The 22,383-nt window shown below is 40.7% G+C and overlaps 2 protein-coding genes across 5 annotated transcripts in view; one reads left to right on the top strand and one right to left on the bottom strand.

Annotated features, from left to right (window-relative positions):
* TTC13 (tetratricopeptide repeat domain 13) overlaps window positions 1-2,449 on the bottom strand; it is a 97,409-nt gene extending 94,960 nt beyond the window's left edge. Inside the window, exon 1 of the mRNA XM_023728156.1 lies at window positions 2,123-2,449. Coding sequence (XP_023583924.1) covers window positions 2,123-2,396 — 274 coding nt within the window. The 5' untranslated portion in view covers window positions 2,397-2,449. The remainder of the gene's footprint in view (window positions 1-2,122) is intronic.
* Window positions 2,450-2,627: 178 nt separating this feature from the next.
* Window positions 2,628-22,383, top strand: part of ARV1 (ARV1 homolog, fatty acid homeostasis modulator) — a 21,485-nt gene continuing 1,729 nt past the window's right edge. The window contains exons 1-6 of one of the 4 annotated variants that reach the window (XM_023728035.1): window positions 2,628-2,847; window positions 9,831-9,950; window positions 12,464-12,617; window positions 16,359-16,583; window positions 17,406-17,552; window positions 21,941-21,959. In XM_023728035.1, the coding sequence (XP_023583803.1) occupies window positions 2,674-2,847; window positions 9,831-9,950; window positions 12,464-12,617; window positions 16,359-16,583; window positions 17,406-17,548 (816 nt within the window). In that variant the 5' untranslated portion in view covers window positions 2,628-2,673 and the 3' untranslated portion in view covers window positions 17,549-17,552; window positions 21,941-21,959. Of the gene's footprint in view, window positions 2,848-9,830; window positions 9,951-12,463; window positions 12,618-16,358; window positions 16,584-17,405; window positions 17,553-20,452; window positions 21,122-21,940; window positions 21,960-22,383 lie in introns of those variants that run through there. The other 3 variants (XM_023728033.1, XM_004372817.2, XM_023728034.1) reach the window with 3 other exon arrangements.

Below are 22,383 nucleotides of genomic sequence, written 5' to 3'. Positions count from 1 at the left end.
CTGGGTTCGACTCCTCAAAGTGACCCTCCTGGCCCCACTTCTCTGTAAGAGTTGTAGCATTGGTTATTGTCTCCGCCGCCCCGACAACTGTCGCCGCTGCGACAGCTCCTTTACAGCTGTGTGACCTCAAGAAACTGACATTCTCACTGTGTCTCAGTTTCCTCATCTGAGAAAAGGAAATAACAATCCAATGAGGTAGTTACTGTTGTTATGAGGATTTAAAAAAAAACACCAAACCTACTGCCATGGAGTTGATTCCTACTCATAGTGACCCTATAGGACAGAGTAGAACTGCCCCATTGTGTTTCCAGGGTGTAAATCTTTACAGAAGCAGACTGCCACATCTTTCTCCCATGGGGCAGCTGGTGGGTTCAAATGGCCCACCTTTTGGTTAGCAGCAGCCAAGCGCTTTAACCACTGTGCCATCAGGGCTCTTTGTTATGAGTATTAACTAAGCTAATTCATGCAATGCACTTAGCACAACACCTGGTACACGGCAAGCACTCCATATACATTGGCTATTCTTATTTTCTGCACAGCACCCTTGTGAGGAAGATAAAACCCTGTGAGTTAGGTAATGTTGTTGTTAGGTGCCGTCAAGTCTGCTCAGACTCATGGTAACCTTATGTACAACAGAACAAAATGTTGCCCAGTCCTATGCCATCTTCATGATCACAGGTATGTTAGAGTACATTGTTGCTGCCACTGTGTATCTTGAGTGCCTTCTGACCTATGGGGCTCATCTTCCACCACTATATTGGACAATATTCTGTTGTGATCCATAGGATTTTCATTAGCTAATTTTCAGAAGTAGATTGTCAGGTCTTTCTTCCTTGTCTGTGTTAGTCTGGAAGCTCTGCTGAAATCTGTCCACCCTGAGTGACCCTGCTGGTATTTGAAATACCAGTGGCATAGCTTCCAGCATCACAGCAACATGTAAGCCACCACAGTACAACTATTATCTAAGTTAGGTAATAATGTCTTCAATTTACAGAGGAGCAATTTATGCAAAGATAGATCATTAATTTGCTCAGAGTCACAGAAAGTGACACAGCTAAAAGCCATTCTTTTTCCACTATGCAATGCCAGCCGTGTTATTTATACTATTACTAGTCAACGTCTAATACAAAATAGAGAAGTCACACATCTCTTTCTGAGTGAGACTTCCTCAAGGAAATTATTGTGATCTTGACATCTCATCCCATCTTGATTAAAGTCGTCTTTCCAGGTACACAACACTAAGTACTACTGCTGTCAGGCCGTAAAAGCAACCAGCCAGCTTTTAGTGAGCTGGTAATCCCAGGCCCTTTCAAAGGAGCTCACTCAGGGCAAGGACAAGGGATTGAAGAGTGAAAAGACTCCCTATAGAACTTCAAAACAAAAAACTTACACGTGTGTTTTGCCCCTGCGGCATCTCCCATTACTTATTACAGTGAGGCGTCCTATCCAAAGGAAGGATATACAACAGGTTTCCAATATACACAAGCTTCCGACACACGCAGTCTGAAGGCCTACAGGGCGCTCTTCACCCTCTGGGAGACACACGTGGCAGATCACAAGTCAGTCTTAACTGGAAGCGAGATGTCAATGAGCAGAATAAAACGGGCTCGCTCTTTTGTTACTTTCTTTCTTCCACGGATCAAGTTTTTAGAGGATGTATTTAATACAAGACATTAACCCAGGTGGTCAAGAAACCCAGTTTCCAGGCCTAAGATGACCAGGTATCTCCCCTGCGGGCGCAGGCACGGACCCAATTCTAGCCCGTCCTCGCTCGTTCCCACGGCACCCGGGCTGGGCCAGCCGCGGACACAGAGGCTGCTTCGGGGCCGGGCCACCGGCCACCCTTTCAACAGTTGCCTCAGACTCCGGAGAGGTGGCCCTGAGCTCCAGGAGCACGCTGCCAGCTCCCTTCTCCATTCAAAGGCGGCTGCTGGAGGGGGGCGCGCAGAGGCGTGGGTGGAGAGCGCGAAAGGAAGCGGCAGGAACCGCTCCGGCACAGCCCCTCGCGGCTTGGCTCCGGGCTCACAGCCTCCCGGGGGAGGACGTGCTGCGGAGGTCCCGCACACCCGGCCCCCGGCCCAGCCCCGGCCGCCCAGCCTCCCACCCACCGCCGCCCACTTACCGCACTCGGCCGAGTACTGGTTCCCCCAGTCTCCAGACTGTGGGTTGCAGCCGCCGCCACCCGCCGGGGCCTCCTGCTGCTGCCGGTGCTGCAGCTCCTGCTTGAGCAGGGCCAGCGGCGAGTAGTACTCGGTGGCCAGAGCCCCCGGGTGCAGCTCGGCGGGCAGGGCCCCCAGCAGCAGCAGCAGCACCAAGAGGCGCCGGGCAGCGCCGGCGGCGGGCACAGCGCCGCCCCAGCAGCAGCAGCAGCAGCAGCGGCAACCGGCAGGTGCCATCTTCCCCCAAGGCGCATGTGCGGGCGCCCCGGTCCCCGCACTCCAGCCTCCCGCCTGCAAGCCGCCGCGGGACAGGTGGGCCGTGGGAAGGTGGGGCGGGAGCAAGGATCCGGCGTTGCCTTCTGGGAATTGTAGGCCCAGCTCTGCGAGCCTCTAGCCCCCTTCCTGTACTAGGACTACGAGTCCCAGGAAGCAACGCGCGGCACAGGCCTTCCGCTCGCGCGCTCTTACGTTTCCCCTGCCACTGTGTCGGAAGTCTCCCGCGCAGTCGAGGCAAATGGGTACCGGCGGGCGGAGCGGGCCGCGGCCGGGGAAGGGGAGCGCAGAGGAGGCGGCAGCGACTCCTATTGCCGCCTCGGCATCCTGCCAGTACAGGTGCATCGAATGTAACGAAGAAGCGAAGGAGCTGTACCGAGACTATAACCACGGTGTGCTGAAGATAACTATATGCGTGAGTTGTCTGGGGTGTCCTTGGGAAGAATATGGCGCAGCGGGACTTGGGTACCGTGAGAAGTAATGGGATCTGTATCGGCTTTTTAGGACGACAGAAATCAACAGTCTTCAGTTAGTTGCTTGACACTTCCGCCCGGGGCCCGTCGAGCTTTCGCAGGAAATCCTATAGTGATAGCGAACTCGTTGGCCTCAGCGCTGTTCTCACAGAGCGGCATGCTTGACCGGTGAGACCTCACAGGCGAAGGGACCTGCGGGCGGAGACTTTTAAAAATCGAATTGGGGTGACGTTTGGGTTCATGCCAAAGCTGTTTCGTTCTTAGCTAGTTTTCCTTTGCCACACAGAAGTTACCCATCTTTACTCTCCACGACCCGTATTGAATTCACCTAAAATAACTTTTTTCCAGTTTTCTCCCGTTGTAGTTATTGAATGTCTGTTGTGTACAAAGCTCTACTGGACGTTGGTGATGCAAAAACCAGAAATGATGAAGTAAAAATTCTGCTTTCAAGGTGTTCATAATCTGTTATAGAGGATGGTCTTATGTTTTAACAGTGCACAAAATTGGAGGTTCTTTTGGAGACATTAGCAAAGAACCCGTGTACGATACATTTTTGTCCTATTTCTGATCTCCTGATGATGTTTTAGTAATAATTCTTCTTAGAAAAATATGATCTGTAGTAAAATCCAAGGGAGTAGACAAAGTGTGAGTGTGTATCTGTATAATCCATCGTCAACCATTATAAACACTGGTGCACACACCCACAATTTCGTGTTCTCTCTAAGTGGTTTCCCTCACTTGACAAAATTTCAACCCTGGTTAGATGTAATATGTTGTCTGATCTGTCTTTGCACCTGTGCATCTTAACATTACTGGGAGAAAAACAAGACCACTAACCTCAAGTAGGCCCTTAATGCTATCTGGCAATCACATTTCTCTAGTCCATTCACACTTTCGCTCTTGTGGAGAGTCATAACATACCTTCTCTCTCCTCAAGTTTCTAATATATTCTCCCCTGCTTGACTATGAAGACAGAACAGAACTTCCAAAAGCCCCCCAATCACATGTACCCAATACTAGCATTGTCATTCACAGACTTTGTTTTTCTTCCTGCTACTATGGAGGACGTGTTTATATATCTATCTAAGGCCAACATCTCTACTTGTGCACTAGGTCCTATCCTTCCATTTACTTAAGGGCATCCATGTAGCAGTACTCTTCTGGACCATTCCCACCAGCATATGTACTATTATTTCTCCCCCTTTAGCTTCTGCTGTTTTCTCCTCTCTGACAGCAAAACTCCTCTAAGAGTTTTTTGTACTTGCTATATTTCCTTTTCTAGTTTCTCTGAAACATACTTCAGTCAGGCTTCTTTTCCCACCCATCATTTCACTAGAAGCTGTTCTTATTAAAATCACTGCTGACTTGCACTTTGCCAAATCCGGTGGTCAATTCTTGGACTTCATCTTACTTGAATTATCAGCAACATTTGCATTACTTCCTCCACCTTGCAGCACTGTTTACTTGCCAGAAAACCATGCTCTTTTGGTTTTCTTCTTACTTCACTGGCTGTTTCCTCTCAATCTCCTTTCTGGTTTTGTCTCGCCTTCCTTGCAGCTTAACATTGGAGTGCTTTAAGGCCCAGCCTTTGGACCTCTTTGTATCTCAGTCCTCTGCTTTAGAGAGCTCATCCTTTCTCATGGCTTTAAATAGCATCTAAATTTTGATAATTCCCAAATTTATCTCTTCAGCCTGAACCTCTCCCCCAGGCTCGAATATCCAACTACCTACTGACTTCGCCTCTTGAATTTCAGTAGCATCTCAAACTTTCCTGTCATAGTTAGCGGCAACTCCCATTTTAGTTCCTAAACCCAAAAACCATTGGAGTCACCCTTGATCCCTCTCTTTCTCTCACAGCCCATATTCATTTGATCAGCAAACCCTTTCTCACCTGGATTATTGTAATAACTACTAGTCTCCCTACTTTACCCTCACACCTCTTCTGTCTTTCCTCCACATAGCAGCCAGACTGATACTTTTAAAATGTAAGTTAAATCATGCCATTCCTTTAGTCAAAACCTTCCAATGATTTTCCATCTCACTAGGTTAAAAACAAAATCTTTGTAATGGCTTATAGGAGCCCTGGTGGTGCAGTGGTTAAGAGATCGGCTGCTAACCAAAAGGTCGGCAGTTGGAATTCACCAGCTGCTGCTTGGAAACCCTATGGGGCAGTTCTACTCTGTCTTACAGGGTCTCTATTCCATCAAGTCGATTCCGATTCATAGCGACCTTATAGGACAGAGTAGAACTGCCCCATAGGGTTTCCAAGGAGCAGCTGATGGAGTTGAACTGCCAGCTTTTTTGGTTAGCAGCCAAGCTCTTAACCACTGTGCCACCAGGGCTCCGTGATGGCTCATAAGGCCTTATATAGTCTTCTGTTATTCTCCCTACCTCATTCCGCTGTAGTCCCTCTGACCTTAATATTTCTCAAACCAGGCAAGTCCCTCCACAGGGCCTTTGCACTCAACTCTTCCCTCTTCCTGGAACGCTCTTCTTTCTGATAGCTGCATGACTAATTCCCTCATTTCCTTCGAGTTTTTTTTCAAAACATCATCTTTTCAGAGAGGCCTAGTCTGACCACTAGTTAAAAGTTGTGATCTTCTCCCAAGTCTGGTACACTTTATCACCCTTCCCTGCTCTATCTTTCTCTATAGTACCTGTCATCTTCTGATATTCTATATATTTGACATTTTTATTGTTCATTGCCTATTTCCTCCCATTGAATATAAATTACATGAGGACAGAAACTTTGTTCATTAATTTTTATTCATTAATGTAGCTGGATCACCCAGAATAGTACCTGACACATGGTAGGTACTCCGTAAGTATTTGTTGAATGAATGACCCATTTCCAGGTCTTTAGATTAGCATATTCTTGGCCATCCTGGTACGAGGGAGAGAACAGTATTGATATGTGATCTAAACTTAATGACTTTTGGGCCACTCCAATTAAATCGTCCATCTGGAAGATGACGACCACGTAACTGTGAATATAGTCTGTTGTCCAGAGAAAAGCTAGTATATATGTCTGTTCATTTTAGTAATATTTTATAATGTAGCAATCTTTTTTTTTTTTAATATTGGCATTAAGCTGACAATAGCAGAAACCCTTTCCTAATCATCCTATGTTTGTTTCTTTACTCCATTATTTATGCAAAGAGAAAATAATTATTAGATAGCTGTTCAGGTCAATAGCCACCTCCTCTCCCCTTTTCCCTAACATTGCACTCTCTCTCCAAGGAAACAGATTTTAGAGTTATATTTGGAATAATGAATAGTGGCACAGTACATTAGGGATTCATTGTTGTACTCAGAAGTTTTCTAATGAGATAGAACATGTAATATCATCATTTTTATCATGTTAATTCAAACTTGTTGTAATAAACTTTATGCCATAATAGCATTACTCAGGAAAAATCTAGTTGATGCTAGACTCTGAAAATTAAACAATAAAGTGAATAATTTTTAAGGCTCTTGAAGTCCCGAGATTAAAAAGTAAGAAATTTTTAGGCATTAGGCTATCTGTTGTGAAATAATATTCAAAGTTTTTAAGTAATTACTGCAGGTAACTCATGCATACTTTGGTCTTTCCTCTGCCAGCCTTGGAGTCAGTAATATACTTAACCTGATCTACCTGTATTTCTTATCCTAGTCTCCTTTCACTTGGCCGTATTTAGTTTTTCTGTTGCCATTCCTCTCAGCTTGCCTTTCTATGTTTCTCTAATTTTCCTCCATCTTGTGCAGCATGTCTCCTGCTTTTAGCTACACTGTCTGTTTCAACTTTTTTCCATTCATTATAATTAGGCTTAAAAGAGACGGTATTTTTAATATCCTGTGGTGCCTTGCCTCTTTTAAGTGTTCAAATACTTGATGACTTCATTATTATAGTAATAAAACAAGACTCCTTTGAGAGTCTCATAAATTTCAATCCAGTACTACATTATTAAGGAACCCTAATGGTACAGTCGTTAAGTGTTTAGCAGCTAACAAAAGGTTGGTGATTTGAACCCACCCAGAGGCTCCACTGCTTTGTGGGAGAAGGACCTGGCAATCTGTTCCCATAAAGATTATAGCCTAGAAAACTCTATGGGGCAGTTCTACTCTGTCATGTGGGGTTACTATGAGTCGAAATCAACTCGATGGCACCTAACAACAACTACATTATTAAGTTCCCATCCTTCGGATGTTGGATGCAAAGATGATTAAGACAGAGCCCTTCCCTTGAGGAGCTTAAAGTCTAGGGGGTTCCACTTTCAAGATATGGGTTTACTTATTGTGGAGCTAAAACTAAACAGATTTGAGAATAAGAGGGGAAAGGTATGGCCCTAAAGATAGATGATGAGAAGGAAGAAGTAGCAAGAATATTCATTAGAAAAAAATCGAATTGGCCAATTTATAATCTGAAAGAGGTGTATTTCACTACGGAATTGGAGAGCTTATCAGGAAAAAGTAAGACATATCCATATTAAGATTGCATATTAAAATTGAGGTGGTGGAAGCAGCCAGGTGTCTGAGTTCCTAGGGATGTGCATGGTCCCTGTTCTGCAGGGATTTTTTGGAAGAAAGGCTTTCTCTTTAGGATACATGTCTATTGTTGGTGAACAACATGGGATGGAATAATTTTGCCAATATAAGAGAACACATTTACTAAATGTAGATGTCTCCCAACAAGGTGTTTTGCTGCATTTATTTGGTTTTTCTTTTCTTGTGGTTTCCTTACATTCAAGGTAAAGGCAGGAAGAGAGAAAGTTGAGAGAAGCACTTGAAGAAGACTTAAGGGAAGAGCAAATAATAGAGGCAGAACAAGGAAAAACTAGGTCTAAGCTGATGGGAAGGGAACTAGCACACTATAATGAGTTTTTGGTGTTTATAAAATACTCAGCATGCTCAGACAGGAAGGTGGGAAAAGCATGTAGCATATCACAGGACACCAGAAGCTGCCTCTTCTGTTTGGTCTCATGTTACCCTGTGATTATCCCACCATAGCACTTATCAGACTATATCATAGTGGCGTGTTTATTTATCTGTCTTACCCTTTTCCCTCAAGGACTATAAGGTCCTTGAGGATAGAGATGTAAGTCTCAAGGTTAATATCTAGCATTTTGGAAGTGCCTGGTCCATGGAAGTAACTAAGTAACAAGAATTATTGCTGTGAATGAAATAGCCATTCCAAAAGCATTTGTCAAGCGAATGAGTGCAAAAGGAATGACTAACTGAGCTACTTTGTCTCCAGGTGCTAGTTTCTGCCTACCTCCTACTGAAAATTGTCTCAACCCTCAATCTCACAGTTGTGATGCTGTCTGAATATGGGTTTTAGAGAACTTTTATGGACATGGAGAGGACCCTTGACTTCTTAGTCTGTGGTTTTATTTAAAAATGAAGTAGCATCTCAGGTCTTCCAATCTTGAGTATGTAAAGAGAGGAAGTGTTCTTCATATGAGTAGCACAACGAGGGCTCTGTAAAACAGCTCTTTGTCGTGAATATAGAATTTCTGAGTCTGTGGCTTCTGTTTAGACACTGGCTTACCCTTTGCTCTGGTAAAGACCTTCAGAATACTAACTCTTCTTGTGTCCATTTTATTAGGTAGATCTAAATTTGAAGCAATAGCATACCTCTCTTCACTGGTTCAATTGATGACTGGAAAAACATACCTGTGTGTTATAACGCCATATACCAAGTGCAGAAACTCTTTAAATTGGGAGTGAATCCAATTTTTCATTACATTTGAAGTACAGGATTAATATTCTTCAAAGCACTTCACTTCTTCTAGCACTTTGGTGTAATTAAAAGGTCATCCTAGTGTGTTTGCACATCCATGACTTCTAGTTTTATTTTGTCCTCTCAGTTTCAAAATACCTTGTGTTTGAATTGTAGCCACTAAGTTTTATGCTGTGAAGTTGTAGCCTTCACGTAACTAATATTGTTTCAGATGTCACATTTCTAATGAGTTTGTTCTTGTATGTTGTGTTATTTGCTTAGGTACCCATCCAGTTGGTTTCATCTCATAGTGACCCCATGTGAAAGAGTAGAAGTGCCTCATAGGGTTTTCTTGGCTGTAATCTTTATGGAAACAGATCTCCAGGTCGTTCTCCCCCAAAGCCGTTCAGTTAGTTTGAACTGCCAACTTTTTGGTAAGCGGCTGGGCTTTTAACTGCACCACCAGGGCTCCTTTGTTCTTGTATAGGGTATTTTATATGTTCTAATGGTGCTGAGTTTGTAATCACCTATGTCTACAGAACCGTGCTCTAAATTGCATACTTTTCAGAAGGAAAATGCCATTTTAATAGGAATTGCTGAGAGCCACAGGCGCCCTTACTTTGGTAACCTAGAACCAAGCTGCACCGCCTAGTTCCTTACAGCCAGCCCAGCATTCTCCAGTGTCTCCCTAGTCTCAGTGTTACTGGAGAGAAAACCAAGTCCCCCAGTATTTGCCACCCAAGGATTGCTGGCACTGTACAACATTCCTTACCCACTTGTAGCTCATTGGAAGCTCTCAGCACAAGGTAACATCTCCGTATACTTTTCTCCAAACCGTGTTTCAGGAACCACAAAGTTAGGTGCCGTCTAGTCAGCGGATAACAATTCACTGATGAAAGTGCATTATAAATTTATTTATTTTTCAACAGTCCCTACAAATTGAAAGTAGAATCTTCTATGAAACTTTCTTGCCTAAACTTAGTTTTTAAATCAAATTTCTCTTTAGTTTTTTCAATATGAGATTAAAATACTAATGTCTCTAGCCTAGAAGATTATATGTAGTGATTTCTGAAACCACTTCTTACATAGATGAATGTATAGTATCTGAATGGAAGTTTATTTAAATAAATGCTGATATGACCTTATTGCTATACAAGTCCAGAATAGACCTTAAGATTTCAAAATGTATGAATTTGCTTATTCTAATATTATCTTGCATTATTTCAGAAATCCTGCCAGAAACCTGTAGACAAGTATATCGAGTATGATCCTGTTATCATCTTAATTAATGCTATTTTATGCAAAGCCCAGGCCTACAGGCATATTCTTTTCAATACTAAAATAAATGTAAGTTGTGATAATTTTTCTGTTTTTTAATTTTACTCGATGATGCTTTTCCATTTTAAAAGGATAATAATTTTGAACAGAATTGAAGAATATAATTTTTGTAAAAAAAATTCTAACTTGAGAGTGGATCTTTTACCTCACCATATCTGGAAGTTTCTAGAAATAGCAGGTGTTCATTAAAAAAGGTGCACAGTGTTTAGTGAATATTTAAGAATATGGTGGTTGGCAAGAAACTGATAAACTATAATCTATATTGCCTTTTACTCGGGTACCTTTTGAAAGAAACACCAATTAGTTTGAACAGAATAAAATTAAACATATCCAAGTAAGGAAAGAATTATACCTAAAAGAAGTAAAAAAATATTAAATGAAAAATAATTTAAAATGTAATTTATTGCATTTTATACTCTGCTGTTAAGGGACGTATGAAGTAAATAAATTACATTGAATTTAATTGGAAAAGTTCTAATTTATAAAGCTGGATTTTTCAAAACATACCTTTAGTGTATTGAAGTTTGAACTCATAGGTTAGGTAGGATTGACAGATGAAATACAGAACACTTACTTAAATTTGAAAATTAGATAAACAGTGAATAAGTTTTTAGTATTTTTAAGTATATCCCAAATATTGCATGGAACATACTTATACTAAAAAAATTATTTGTTTTTTATCTGAAATTCAAATTCCACTGGGTGTCCTGTATTTTTATTTGCTAAATCTGCCAACCCTGAATTTGAGCTCACATGGACGATGTGACCCCATGTGAAAGAGTAGAAGTGCCTCATAGGGTGCAACTTATTTATCCCTCTTCCTCTCCTCCCCCATTAAATAACTGAGGCAGTCTTTATATTATTAGAGCATTGATTCTCAAGTATTACTACACCTTAGAATCACTTTGGGGCCTTTTAAAACTCCTAAACCTAGGTGTCACCCAGAGCCAATTAAATCAGCATATTTGGGGATGGGATTAATTCCCATCATCCCAAGCATCAGTATTTTTTAAAACTCCCCAGGCAATTCCAGTGTGTAGCCACGAGAACCAGTGTGCCAACTGGGGGAGCCTCAGAAGCCTTAGACTGACTGACTTCTCTGGGCCGTATCAGCTTTGCATACATGCTTCCTTTCCCCACTTTATACTGGTAGAAAGTTCAATCCCCAGGAGAAATACATAGGAAGAAAGCTGATTCTTTTTTCCTAGTATTTTCTAATTTAGCCAAAGTTTCAGTTTCTTCATAACTTCCAAACTTGTTTGTCACCTTTTAATTGCTGTTTTTCAATACAGGTAATCTTCGACTTAGAATATATTCAAGTTACGACAAACTGCTCTTGGACAACTGTCCTTTTTTTTTTTTGTACAGTTTGTTAGTAATATGTACTACATACAGTGTTGCAGCATGTAATTTGCTGATGTTATCATTCTCAGATGTTCACTTGCAGATGTTCATTGTTACGATTTACTGATCAAAACACTGCCATATAGCAGGCTATGGCCTCGTCTACAATGAAGTCGGTGTCAGTGTAGGGAGTTGTAATAGATAGAAAGTTGGGCAATGTTCAACTCTAACAACATACGATAGTTGAACTGTGCACGTGCCCAATAGCCTTTATGACTCTGCCTTCATTGTTATGGCTTCGACTTCATTGTTACAACACTGATGCTGACAAAGACCAGATTTCTAAAGATACTGATAATAAAACGCAATAATAATGAAAAAAAAAAAAAGGGAAGTACCATATTTTTATGCAAAAATGCACACTTTCTGTATTTGTTTGCTGGCTGCGCTCCCCCGGGAGGTATTTTCGTAACTGTTAGCTAATTTTTTTACAAATGTAGAAGGTGCACGTTATTTGTGTAAAAATACAGTATTCGGCTTCCATAAGAACTTTCTTACAAGAGTTATTGGAACGGAACCCCTTCATAAGTCGAGGACTGCCTGTATATGGATTTATACTTATCCAGCCCAGAGGCTCTTTTTTTTTTTTTTTTTAATTTTTGGTCAGACTAATAGTTTCTTATGAAGTATTGTGGAATCTTCAGATTAAATCTATTCTTATTGCTGCTTCCACCTATACATGAGTCACATAAATTCTGTGCTTGATTCTGTGTATAGGACAGATGTTGAAAATATAAATGACAAAGGAACTATTATTTAAAACAGTAGTTCTTAATTAGGGTGCCCATTAGAATCCCTCAGAAAGTGTTCCAAAGCATACATTCTAGGTCTTAATCCCAAAGATTCTAAACTAGGGCCTGAATTTGGGCTGGGGCCTAGACATTTGCATTTTGAAAAATTTCTCCAAAGTGATTTCTGATGGGCATTGCTGAGTAAGAACCACTGATTTACAGAATGAATGCAATTAGGCACTTAATTTTGCAGTTCCGAATTTGAAAATCTACAGAAGGGACGTTTTTCAAAACCACAAATACTTAGTTGTACTTAATATTTATAGGCACAAACATAGCTAAATGTTTCTCTGCCTAATCGAATGGCAACATCTTTTTGCTTATCAGATCCACGGAAAACTCTGCATATTTTGTTTGCTTTGTGAGGCATACCTGAGATGGTGGCAGCTTCAGGATTCAAACCAGAACACTGACCCTGATGACTTGATTAGATATGCTAAGGAGTGGGATTTCTATAGAATGTTTGCAATTGCTTCTTTAGGTAAGAAGAAGTCATGCTTTCTGTTCTTATTTAACTAGTATACTATTAGGATTAAAACCAAGACATGTGGTCTTAATAATTGTTAAGAGGAGCTAGTGAATATAGGATTTAAGACTATTTCAGCTCCACCGCTAACCTGCTTTCTTACTTTTCTATTTGATATATGATATGGGGGTAAAAATCAAAACTGTTGCTGTCAAGTTGGATCTGACTCATGGTGACCCCATGTGTGTCAGAGTAGGACTGCACATGGGTTTTCAATGGCTGTGACCTTTTGGAAGTAAATCGCTAGGCGTTTCTTTTGAGGCACCTCTACATGGATTCAAACCTCCAACTTTTCAGTTAGCAGCTGAGCACTCAAGCGTTTGTGCCACCCCCCCAAAAAAAAAAAAAAAAAAAACTGTTGTTGTCCAGTCGATTCCGACTCATAGTGACTCTACAGGACAGAATCGAACTGCTCATGAGGTTTCCAGGGAGCAGCTGGTGGATTTGAACTTCCAACCTTTTGGTTAGTTGCGAAGCTCTTAACCACTGTGCCACCAGGGACTCTGTTATGTTTATCAGATTAGAAAGTTGCATAAAATATTTTGAGACATAATATTGTTGATAAAATTTTTAATAATTAAATACTGATTATCCAATTTGAAAATTATCTAGTACCCATCTTTATTAAAACAGATTGATAACTGCCAGTCATTAGTCAGTTACTAAACTAATACAGTGTATTTAATAGGGAAAAGGTGTTACTTATCTGACTGTATACAGGGAAATTAGCTACTCCCCCAAATTTCTTAAGTTCAGAAATTGATTTTCTTCAGAATTTGAGTTTGGGTCATTATTTTTCTAGGGTCAGAATTGTGTTGGATTATACAACTTCTGTGACTGTTTTATTACCTACTAGTTTCCATGTTTTTCTTTTTCTAAATTCTTTGATTATCCTGAGGCATTTTAGTGATATGAAGTCTCTGACCCACTCCCGTGTCATGATACTTCTGGACAGTGTGTCCCCTTTTCTCCTTTATCTACCCTCACTCCTTTAACCATCTCGTCCAGTCCCATGGTTTTAAAATTCATCTAGGTGCTGAGAACTCAAATATACATCTGTAATCCAGACCTTTGTCCTGAACTCCAGGCTCTATGTCCATCTGCCTTCTCAACATTTCCACTTGGATAATAAATCACCATATCCAAAACCAAGCTGTTGATCTCCCTGCCTCCACCCCTTCCCCCACCCCCCATTCCAAATCTGTTCCACCCACAGCCTTCCCCATCTCAGTTACAGGTAACTCCATTCTTTTAGTTGCTTAAACAAAAACACCTTGTAGTCTTCCTTGATTCCTTGATGCCTCTTTCTTTGATACCCCATAGTCAGATCATCAGGAAATACTTTTGTCTCCACCTTCAAAATATTCTATTTTTCCATTCCATGCTACCGCCCCGCTGCAAGCCACCATCATCTCTCACCTGGATAACTACAATAGCCTCTTGTTTCTAGCTTGTTTCCCCACCAGTCAGTCTGACTCCTCTTCGATAAAACAATAACTTCCCACTTCACTCAGAGTCAAAGCTAAAGTCTTTACAGTGGCCTAGAAGACCCTCCATGATGTGCCGTTCCCAGTGCATCTCATCTATTTCCACTATCTCCCATCTCACCTCTGACCCAGCCTCTAGTTCACTTGCTCATCTTCAAACACACTGGGCAAGCTTCTACCTTAAGGCCTTTGCACTGGCTGTTCCCTATGCCTGGAACACTTATCCCCTGACATCTGCATGTCTGACTCTCTCACATCCCAAGTCTTTGCTTAAATGAAGCCTACCCTGATTAACTCTATTTAAAATTGTAACCTACCACCTCCCCTCTGATACTTCTGATCTCCCATTCCTGTTCTACTTTTTTTTCTTATGGTACTTATCATCTAACATATCATAGAAGTTATTATCTATTTGTTATGGTCTACCTTCTCCCACTGACACATAAGCTGAATGAAGGCAGTGGTCTTTGCTTTGGTCACTGATGTAGTTCCAGCACCAGGAAAGTGCCTGCCATGTAGTAGTTGTTGTTGTGTGCCAAGCCATTTCTGACTCCTAGCGACCCTATAGGACAGAGTAGAACTGCCCTATGGGGTTTCCTAGGCTGTAATCTATGGGAGCAGATCACCAGGCCTTTTCTCCCACAGAGCCACTGGTGGGTTTAAATTGCCAACCTTTCGGTTAGCAGCTGAGCACTTAGGTGCCCAGTAAATATTTGTTGAATAAATTGAATGAGTGAATGCATAGATACATACATGCGGGCATGCATTCTAATCTGAGGCACGTTGTCACTAGTTAGGTTCAATGATGTATTATTCATCCACCTAAATAATTATTAAATACTTCAGTGCACTTTAGGCACTAAAGCTGTATCCAGGAAAAATACATATAAAAATCTCCGCTCTCTTGGAGCGTACAGTGAGAAATGAGTCATGATTTAATTACTAAGCTTATGATAATGACCATGATATCTGTTCTGTTGGTAATTTTAGACATAATTTGGATTCCGCTGCCACAGTTTTAAAAAACTTACTGTAAATGTTTCCTCACTGTCTTTTTAAATAATATTTGAAACATACAAAAGAATATATTAACATTGGCATCTTATGAAGCATAGTAATATTAAAAATATCCATGAACACATCACCTAACCCAAGAACTAGAACCTAATATAATTTTAAGCTTTAATCCAAAACCCAGCCTTTGAGATCTTCCCGTTTGAGCAAGTCTTCGCAGTTGACATCCTTCAGTTATTTTGAGGGGAAAATGGCATGTCTCCCTGAAGAGTATGGCAAATTCCATGCAGGCTAATCATCCTAAATTATATTATTGGTCCTAGGCACCTATATTGGGGACCTCTTTAGTTTGGCTATGTTCTAAGACATTTTAAGGAAAATACAATTGTTTCTGCTGTAATATATGTGTTTCTGAAAAACCTGATTTTGCAGAAACCTAAATTACAATAACAAGATAAAAAGAATTAGGGACAGACCACTCAAAATGAATACAGCTGGGTAATCAGAGGACTCACAAACCTAATAAAATAATAGTGTAGTTAAAAAGAAATGTCAAATTCCTAGTTAATAGGAACAGAACAGATTGTGTTGTATTCCACTCCTTCTTCTAATTTAGACTCTGTCCTATTAATACTCTCTGGAAGTATAAGGAGTTGCGCTCAAAAATAGTTTTGTTAAGATAATAAAGGAAGTCTGTTCATTTGATTTTGGTAACAGTATTCGAAATCTTGTACATAGTGGGCACTCAGTAAATAATGGAAGAATACATGAAGGAAAATGTCTTCATATATTCTTCTTAGAATGAGTCTCCTCTTTTAGACTTAAAACCTCCATTTTCCTTGTTTATTCTTGCTGTGGAGATCTCTTACACTGAAGATGTTTAAACAGAATCTTGCTCCCTAGTAGGAACTTGGAAAACTTACTGGTTACAACTCTAATGGAGTTATTTTTTCTTCAGTGAATGATGAAACACTTCATGAAAGAATTGTTGGAATATGTTTCTGAAATCATACCAGCAGGATTTTACACAAAAGCCAGGGGTTCTTTTTTTTTAAAAAGAAAATTTGATCTTGATAAAGCATTTTTTATGAAGTCAACTGATAAGTTACATTTTGGAATTTGTGGTTTATTTGCTTTTAAGGGAATATGGTTGGGATGGGAATATTCATGTTTTTATTTTCCATTTCCTCCTTAGAACAAACTGCCTTTTTTATTGGCATTTTTACTTTTCTGTGGGTCGAACGACCCATGACAGTGAAAAAAAAGCTCAACTTCATTTTACTGCTGAAAGCATTATTATTATCTAGCTATGGAAAACTCTTGCTGATTCCAGCTGTCATTTGGGAACATGACTACACACCTCTGTGCCTCAAACTGATTAAAGTGTTTGTCCTTACATCAAATTTTCAGGCAATTAGAGGTATGTTTATGTTTTTATTCTGCCTTCTCAGCTTTCAACCCATATAAAAGCTTAAAACCTTGTTTCTAGACTATAGCCTGTTGAACAATAGAATTTTCCACAGGATAATAACAATACCTGACATCTGTATAGTGTCTTTTTATACATATCAGGGACTTGGTATTTGTTAAATTTAATCATGTAGTACTTTATAGCTTTCAAAATGCTTTCATATGCACTCTGTCATGTTAGGTTAGTGGAGCAGCCATTATTACTTGGATTTAATGAATGAGCTCTTGGAGCCATGAGGGTTAAGTGACTTGTCCAAAGTAACGTGGCTGAGTAGTTGTCAAGCCAGGATAGAATGCCAGGAATCTACTCCCAGTCTAGTACAGTTCCTGCTATACCAGGAAAGGGGTAAGTAGCTGTGTATGTCTCAATTTTTCCTGTACATTGTGAGAAGTACTATTTTAAATAAGCCGATTACCTGATACTTTTTATCATAATCCTTACCATTTTGCAGACTGTGACAGTAGGAGTATCATTTTTTTGTTATTCTCTTTTAACCATAGAGTCTTTTTTTTATTTTCTCTTTGGATACTCATAGGAATCTACTTCTTAATTTGAGGAGGAGAAGCTCAGTGTTTTTAAGCAGATACTTTGGCTCTCAAATGTTTGCAGATGGGCAAATGGGAGACGGTAACAGCATAGATTAATAAAAACAAATACAGATATTCTAAATCAGATCACCTTTACAAAACAGTTCATACTACCACATAGTTTACATGCCAATATCATTTGATTAAACTTTTAAAAACTTACTAGTTGGCTTTTCTTTTCCAGTGACCCTGAACATCAACCGGAAACTGTCCTTGTTGGCCATCCTGAGTGGATTACTATTGGAAAGCACCATGGTCTACTTCTTCCAGAGGATGGAGTGGGACATTGGAAGTGATTGTGCCATCTATAAATCTCAAGACTTTTGAAGAGGTACTAAAACCATCAGTAGTGTCATGCATTCAGACAAGTACCCTTCTCAAATTAGACAAATGTAAAGTAACTCGGTGCATTTAAACAACCCACTCCCTAGCATCCAGTTGCCTCTAATAAGTCTCCATCTTCCTCAAGGACTTTAGTATATGGCTCTCAGGCTCCTTCACTCTAGTTCTTTTAATCATCCTCAGTGATGTCAACAGCCATGTTTTTGTCATTCCTGATGCCCTACCCTCACAATTTCTCTTAACACCTCAACTCCAACTCACTCCTACTGAGATCTCAGACTCTAAAATCCTCCCTCCTACCTTTTCCAACCATTCTATTCCCGCATTTTGACCATCTCTGCATTTTGCCATGTTTTCTACCGCTAGTCCCTTGACCTCTAACATCTACTTCTGATTTCACTTGCCTCTTTTTTAATCAAACCCGGAACCTGCAGGCAGCTGTTTCAGTTACTCTCTATTCTTTGAAATCCATCAACTACAGTGCCGTTCTACCATACGTGCCTTGTTATGGCTGTTTGGTGAGTCTTGCCATCTGTTTTTCTCCATGAAGCACTGCAAGTGTTTCTTGAGCAGGTCATCTCTGCCAATGAATATAAGCTCAACTGGACATCAGTGTGGTTCCTTTGTCTTTGTATCACTTCTAGTTAATTTCCCATCACATGTCCTCAACGCAGTAGTTCTGAAAGTCTTAACCATGCTCCTCAATCACAGGTCCACTCTCACTTCTCTCAGCTTGTCTTCCATTTTACTGAGATCCTAGGCTATTGCAAATTCCTTTAGCTTACTTCTGCATGTCAAAACCTCTTTGATCTTCATGCTTTCTTTCCTCTTTCCCTTACGTCTATCTCAGAAGTTGTGCTCAGCCTCCTTTCAGAGGCTGTTTCCTGCGTGTAAATATTTTCCTCCTTCCAGTCACAGCCAGCCCAGATCGTAATCTGTCTGTACAGCCTCTGGGTTATGAAGTAGGATCTTAGAGTAGACTTTTGAAGGCTGAGTTGGGAAATCTGGGGTTGCAGGTGGTGAAGACACAGTGAGTAAAGGCAGAAGCAGAAGAAAACAGACTTTGTCCATGCCCCATGTCAGGGAAGTTGTAGGCAGTGCTTTTATTCACTCATTCCTCATTCTGTTGTGTACTCCTTGCAAGTGGCTGTTCTAAACCTTTTCTACCTCTCTTAAAGCCCCAGCCTTCAACTCTGTTGCCTCAGCTTCCCTTCATGGTCAGTAACCCTTCTCTCTTTCCAGGTCTTCATTTATTCTGTCTCTGCTGTGGCCCTTTCCCCTCTGCTTACATACATGCGTAGCTCTTTATTCCAGATCAGTTGGTCTACGCCTGCTTCCCCGTTTCTTCACTACCTTTTCTCTTTATAAAACATACTCCCTGCCATAGTGTCCTAAAATTTACCAGGGAAGCCAGTTGCCTGTTCTTTTTCAGAGTCCTCATGCTCCCTACACTCTGCTCTGAAAGCTGCTGACTTGTGGCCCCTCCTTCTGCAACAAGCTACCCCCATTCTCTCCTGTCATATCTTCCTTCTTCTCTGAGTTCCTCTGCCTGCTCCAGGATTCTGTTCTCAACCCTTATCTTGTCTCTTTTGCTGACTGCACACACTGCTTTAGCAGTGCTATACCTTAAACTACTATCTCTGTGCATATTCTTTCCAGATCTAACGTATCTAGCTCTCCTTCTCTGCCAGTTCACTTGTGCCCTTCCCACCGCCTCTGAGATAATTCCACGACCATCCTGCCATTACCTTAACTATCAGCAGGTCTAGAATTCAGCTTGTTGTCATCTGCCCTCTACCCACCAAAACAGTCCTTTCCTGATGGCTTTTCTCTTGAAATGTTCCTCCTCTTGCTTTCGTTCACACCCTAGCTCAATCTTCATTGTTGCCTAAAAGGTTATAATAACCTCCTAACTGGCCTTCAGCCCATACTGGTGCCACATTAGTCTTCATAAAGTGCCACTTCTGTGTCACTCCAAAGTTTTCAATCATTTCTTGGTTCTGACGTAGGAGTTTCTGGTCTCTTCCCAAGGAATGCCTTTTCATTTTCTCTAAGCCTTAGTGTGGCCCTCTACCTAATTTTCTTCCCCAGACTCTGCTCTGGGTCTTCTTATCATTTCCAAACACATCTCACGCTTTCTCTAGGGCCTCGAGTGCCCTTTTCTCTGCCTAATAATAATTTTCTCTGCCGAATAATCATCTCCCCCTTCTCCATGGAGTGAAGACTTCCCAAAAACTGAAGGTTGTAGTGATCACTCCTTCTGTTTCCGTACTAATGCCCAGCATTTAACACCTACAGCAGTCCTGAGACCAAGATTGCTGAGACAGTCCCAGGCTCAGATATTTTGTCCTATACTTTCCTAAGTGTTGCTACTTGTCAAACTATCAATTATAATTTATAGTTATTAAAATAAGTTCCCATATCTTTAATAGTCATTCGAACCCCATTATCCTGCTTTATGTTGTCTCATGTTTTATAGTTGTCTATCTCATATTTTAGGAGTCCCTGGGTGGCACACACAGTTAAGTGCTCGGCTACTAGCCGAAAGGTTGGCAGTTCAAACCCACCCAGAGGTGCTTCAGGTTGGGTCTGGCGATCTACTTCTGAAAGGTCACAGCTGTGAAAACTCTATGGGAGCAGTTCTACTCTGCACACGTGGGGTTGCCACGAGTGGGAACCACTGGACGGCAGTTAACAACAGTCCCTTATATTAAAATTTCATGTGTTTATGCCTCACTCCCCCAACCTGGTTGAAAGTTTGGTGTAGGGAGAAACCACGACTTGTGTTACTCTGTGTCCCATAGCACAGGGCCTTGCCCTAACTAAGTATTTGTTGATTTAATTATCAGCAGAATGTGCCATTCTGAATACTTCCTTTGTTACCCACAGTTTTATTCTTCTTTACTATTTATGGTATGACCAGCTGCATCTGAAAAAGAAAAGACATGCAATATAAACCAAGCTACTTGTTTGTAATGAGTGAAATGAAGCAAAGATTTGGAAACACTACCTAGAAACGAAAGCAATGATTATGGCAGTGGAAACCCCCAACCTCCTGGCCCATCCCCACACTCAAGAATCAGCTAAACCACATACATACAGGTACACATAGACGCATGTAGAAACATTCACACAACCACAGAGACTTGCTAGAGGAACTGATGTATGCAACAAGTGAAGATTTATTCATTATAGACACCCCAGGTAAGCATTTGAATTTAAAAAGGGATATGTGAGTTCATAATTCACAGTAATAAAATATGTGCATTTCATTCCTTTGACATGTTTATACATTTTTAATTTAAGTGTAACATTACTGACATTATATATTTGAAATAATAATATATTAAATTCTTACAACAGTAGAAACAATATTTTCAGAAGAAATAGTTTTTGTAAATTTTCTATTCCATATCTTCCCTTATAACTAAATTACTCTCTAAAATTAGCTAATCCAAAAATAAATAAGATACTAAAAACCACTGAATTACACACTACAGGCATGAATTTTATGGTATGTAAATTATCTCTCAATAAAGCTGTTATTTTAAAAAAAAATAGATAAGATGGCACATCTCCCCTTCGGTTGATTTCATTCATTTGTTCTCTCATTGTTCATTCATTCAGCAGATATTTACTGAGCACGTACTACGTGTATGTTAGACACTGGACACAGTGGTGAATAAGACATGGCCTTGTTACACTTACAGAGTAGTGATGGCTCCAGAAGTATGAATAGATACCTACAGCACAGTGCGACAAGTGCTATAATGGGGGGAGTAGACGGTACTAGGGAAATCCAGAGTAGGAAGCTTCCAAGACGACTGGGAAAGGGAATATGCTGCCCAACTATCCCTAGTAGGGAGAAGAACAATAGGTGGGAAGTCCTAGAAGGCAGAGCACGTGTAACATGCTGTCATACGCAGAGAACTGGAATTACATGATACAGCTGGGTAGAGTATGGGAAGTAGGTTTTTTTTTTTTAAATGATTTTAGAAGGTCATGTAAAGGGCAGATTATGAAGGGCCTCTTAGTTACAGCGTATCCTAAAGACAATGAAACCAATACAGACAATTAAAAAGAAAATTTGAAAGTAAAAAGGCCAATTAGGATAACATCGCACAGTAACCACAGGCTAGAGGAGATTGTTGACCACCAGATGGAGCCTGTAAATATTAAGGGGAGAACAAGAACATGATTCACAAGCTGACAACCAAAAGGGAAAAGTCAAATTAGAAAACAAGTATTAGAAACTCCTTTGCTTGTATCAGTGAGGTGTCAATGAGCAAGTTAGTTAATGCTGTGGATGTATGATAGAGGACTGACTTACACTCACAACGTGTAAATGAAACCCATCTTGCCCATCTCTAATTTTAGACTGCATTCAGCATATTCTTTATCACACCACTCCTTGGAGTGACAGAAGAAAGGGTAGGACTCCAGGAAGAAGGCAGACTTCCTTCAAGATGGTCAGTTGGGTTCACTGGAAAGAAGGTAGTTCTCTCCTTCCCAACACCCTAGCCACTCCCAAGCCTAGGGAATTAGTCTTATACTGTCCCCTAGTGGCCTTAATTTTTCTTAACTTTTAAATATGTTCCTGAGACTAGGTAGGATTGCTCAGTTACATCAGAAAGTTAATAAGGTGGTGGTTGTGCTTGGCGCCTTAGACTGTATTTTCCAAACCACCCTCCCCCTGTCATGGATTGAATTGTGTCCCCCAAAAATATATGTATCAATTTGGCTAGGCTATGATTCCCAGTATTGTGTGATTGTCCACCATTTTGTCATCTGATGTGATTTTCCTGTGTGTTGTAAATCCT

This window comes from Trichechus manatus, unplaced genomic scaffold (assembly GCF_000243295.1).
Source record: "Trichechus manatus latirostris isolate Lorelei unplaced genomic scaffold, TriManLat1.0 scaffold00021, whole genome shotgun sequence".
In the NCBI taxonomy this organism is placed as follows: Eukaryota; Metazoa; Chordata; class Mammalia; order Sirenia; family Trichechidae; genus Trichechus; species Trichechus manatus.
This window is presented reverse-complemented; position numbering and strand designations above follow the sequence as displayed.